This window comes from Amphimedon queenslandica, unplaced genomic scaffold (assembly GCF_000090795.2).
Source record: "Amphimedon queenslandica unplaced genomic scaffold, v1.1 AMPQUscaffold_12169, whole genome shotgun sequence".
Lineage (NCBI taxonomy): Eukaryota > Metazoa > Porifera > Demospongiae > Haplosclerida > Niphatidae > Amphimedon > Amphimedon queenslandica.
In genome coordinates this window covers 1-1564 of record NW_003547592.1, presented here as the reverse complement: position 1 = coordinate 1564, position 1564 = coordinate 1, and the positions used below count along the sequence as shown (strand labels likewise).

General features: G+C 33.1%; 1 protein-coding gene across 1 annotated transcript; it reads left to right on the top strand.

Annotated features, from left to right (window-relative positions):
- The first annotated feature begins 14 nt into the window (after positions 1–14).
- Positions 15–689, top strand: LOC109588312 (uncharacterized). Its single transcript, XM_020004487.1, has 3 exons — positions 15–76; positions 131–181; positions 313–689. The coding sequence occupies exons 1-3, from the start codon at positions 37–39 to the stop codon at positions 678–680; spliced, it is 459 nt and encodes a 152-aa protein (XP_019860046.1). The 5' UTR covers positions 15–36; the 3' UTR covers positions 681–689.
- The last annotated feature ends 875 nt before the right edge of the window (positions 690–1564 follow it).

Here is a 1564-nt window from a genome sequence, read left to right as displayed (position 1 = left end):
GTTTTTCGCTGCACTATTGACTGCAAACCCAAAGAAATGTCTTACTGCTTGAATTGGATAGATCAGATAAATAAAAGTAAGGGTATAGAGTTAAGTAGTAATTTAATGCATACTTTTGTTATTATTATAGGAAAACGACAGCATGATGAGCTAAACAATTTACCTGATGTTCTGGAGTCAAGTGAGTTTAGCGTAATTAGTAGAGTCTATATCTTTGCACTTTGCTTAGAATACTAGATCTATCCTGTTTGACTGTACACCTATAGAATTTTATCATGAAAATTAGTATACTGTATCATGCTTTTATTTTAGATTTTGCATATCAAGTTCTTATGGAAAGCACAGAGGAGATCAAGGAATATTTTTCTGATGATTTTTCCAAAATTGCAAGCAAGCTGCTTCAGATGAATTTGATCAATGAAACAGAGAGGAGCGCTATAACTGATAGAAATACTGGGTGGAATAAGTATCAGCGAATGGAAGAATTAATGGAACGTGTTAAAGTTGCAGTTAAAATTAATAAGGAGCCTGCTTTTTTATTGTTCTTAAATATCTTAAATGAGAAAGGTACTCAACCTGCTCAGGAATTTGCTCGAAAACTCATGGAAAGATATAAAGATAAATTCTCTGATGCTCATTTGGATCCATTGTCAAAAAGAGTCAAACAGTATGAAAATTAGATGTTTTAATTTTTATTGTTGTAAAATTTCTTTTATATTGTTTATTTTCTTATCACTTTTAAAGTCAAACTTCATTTTTGAAGTACTCTAAATTTTCATAGTGTAGACGCCTGCATGCTTTATATGTACATTGTACACGAATTTCGTGAAAGGGTTAAAACGCCAGTTTGTCCAGAGCCAGCAGGAAAGTGGTGGAAGGAGCACTCACAGTATCTGAGACGACTATTGGAGATTCTCTTATCCTTCGGTTGTGGAGTATTGAATATTAATAGCTTTGGTAGCCCTTATTGGCTAGACCTGGTGAGTCACTAGAATCTGTTTTTAGAAATTCAAATGAAGACTATTTCAAATGGCTTTTTGTTACTAGGGGGAATGGTCATATGGGTCTGTGGCAGAATTGTAGCAATACAAAGTGTCAAGGTCTGTCAAACCCATCAGGTTAATGTACATGAATTGGCTAGTGGGTTGATCTACTACAGTAACTCTAGTTACATGTATATATGATTATTCTTCAATCTAAATTATAAAAATTAACAGAGACTTACAAAGATTTTAATGCCTTTAATATATTTTGCTAATGGCTGATTACTGTGTAGCTCCAAAACTTTATAGTCAAAAAATTTCATGATTTATGTGGAGTAATAGTCATGACAAACTAATGGCTACCAAAATACAGGACATTAAAAATAAAATGCTACCAATTTGTAACCTTTTTTTCGTAAACCAACTTACTCACTACTACATGTAGTTACTACTAGTGCTGATTGTTATCGTCACTTTATGTGTATCCTTTTATTTATTGTATGTACTTTACTGACTCACAGGTGCTGACCGTGCTGTTATTGGTGTAAGAGCAAATGCTGTGTATGTCATTAATGTCAGGA

Coding starts and splice junctions, on each gene's coding strand:
- LOC109588312 (XM_020004487.1), top strand. CDS start 37: ATGTCTTACTGCTTGAATTGGATAGATCAGATAAATAAAA. Junction 77..130: donor GATAGATCAGATAAATAAAA/GTAAGGGTATAG, acceptor TTATTATTATAG/GAAAACGACAGCATGATGAG. Junction 182..312: donor ACCTGATGTTCTGGAGTCAA/GTGAGTTTAGCG, acceptor CTTTTATTTTAG/ATTTTGCATATCAAGTTCTT.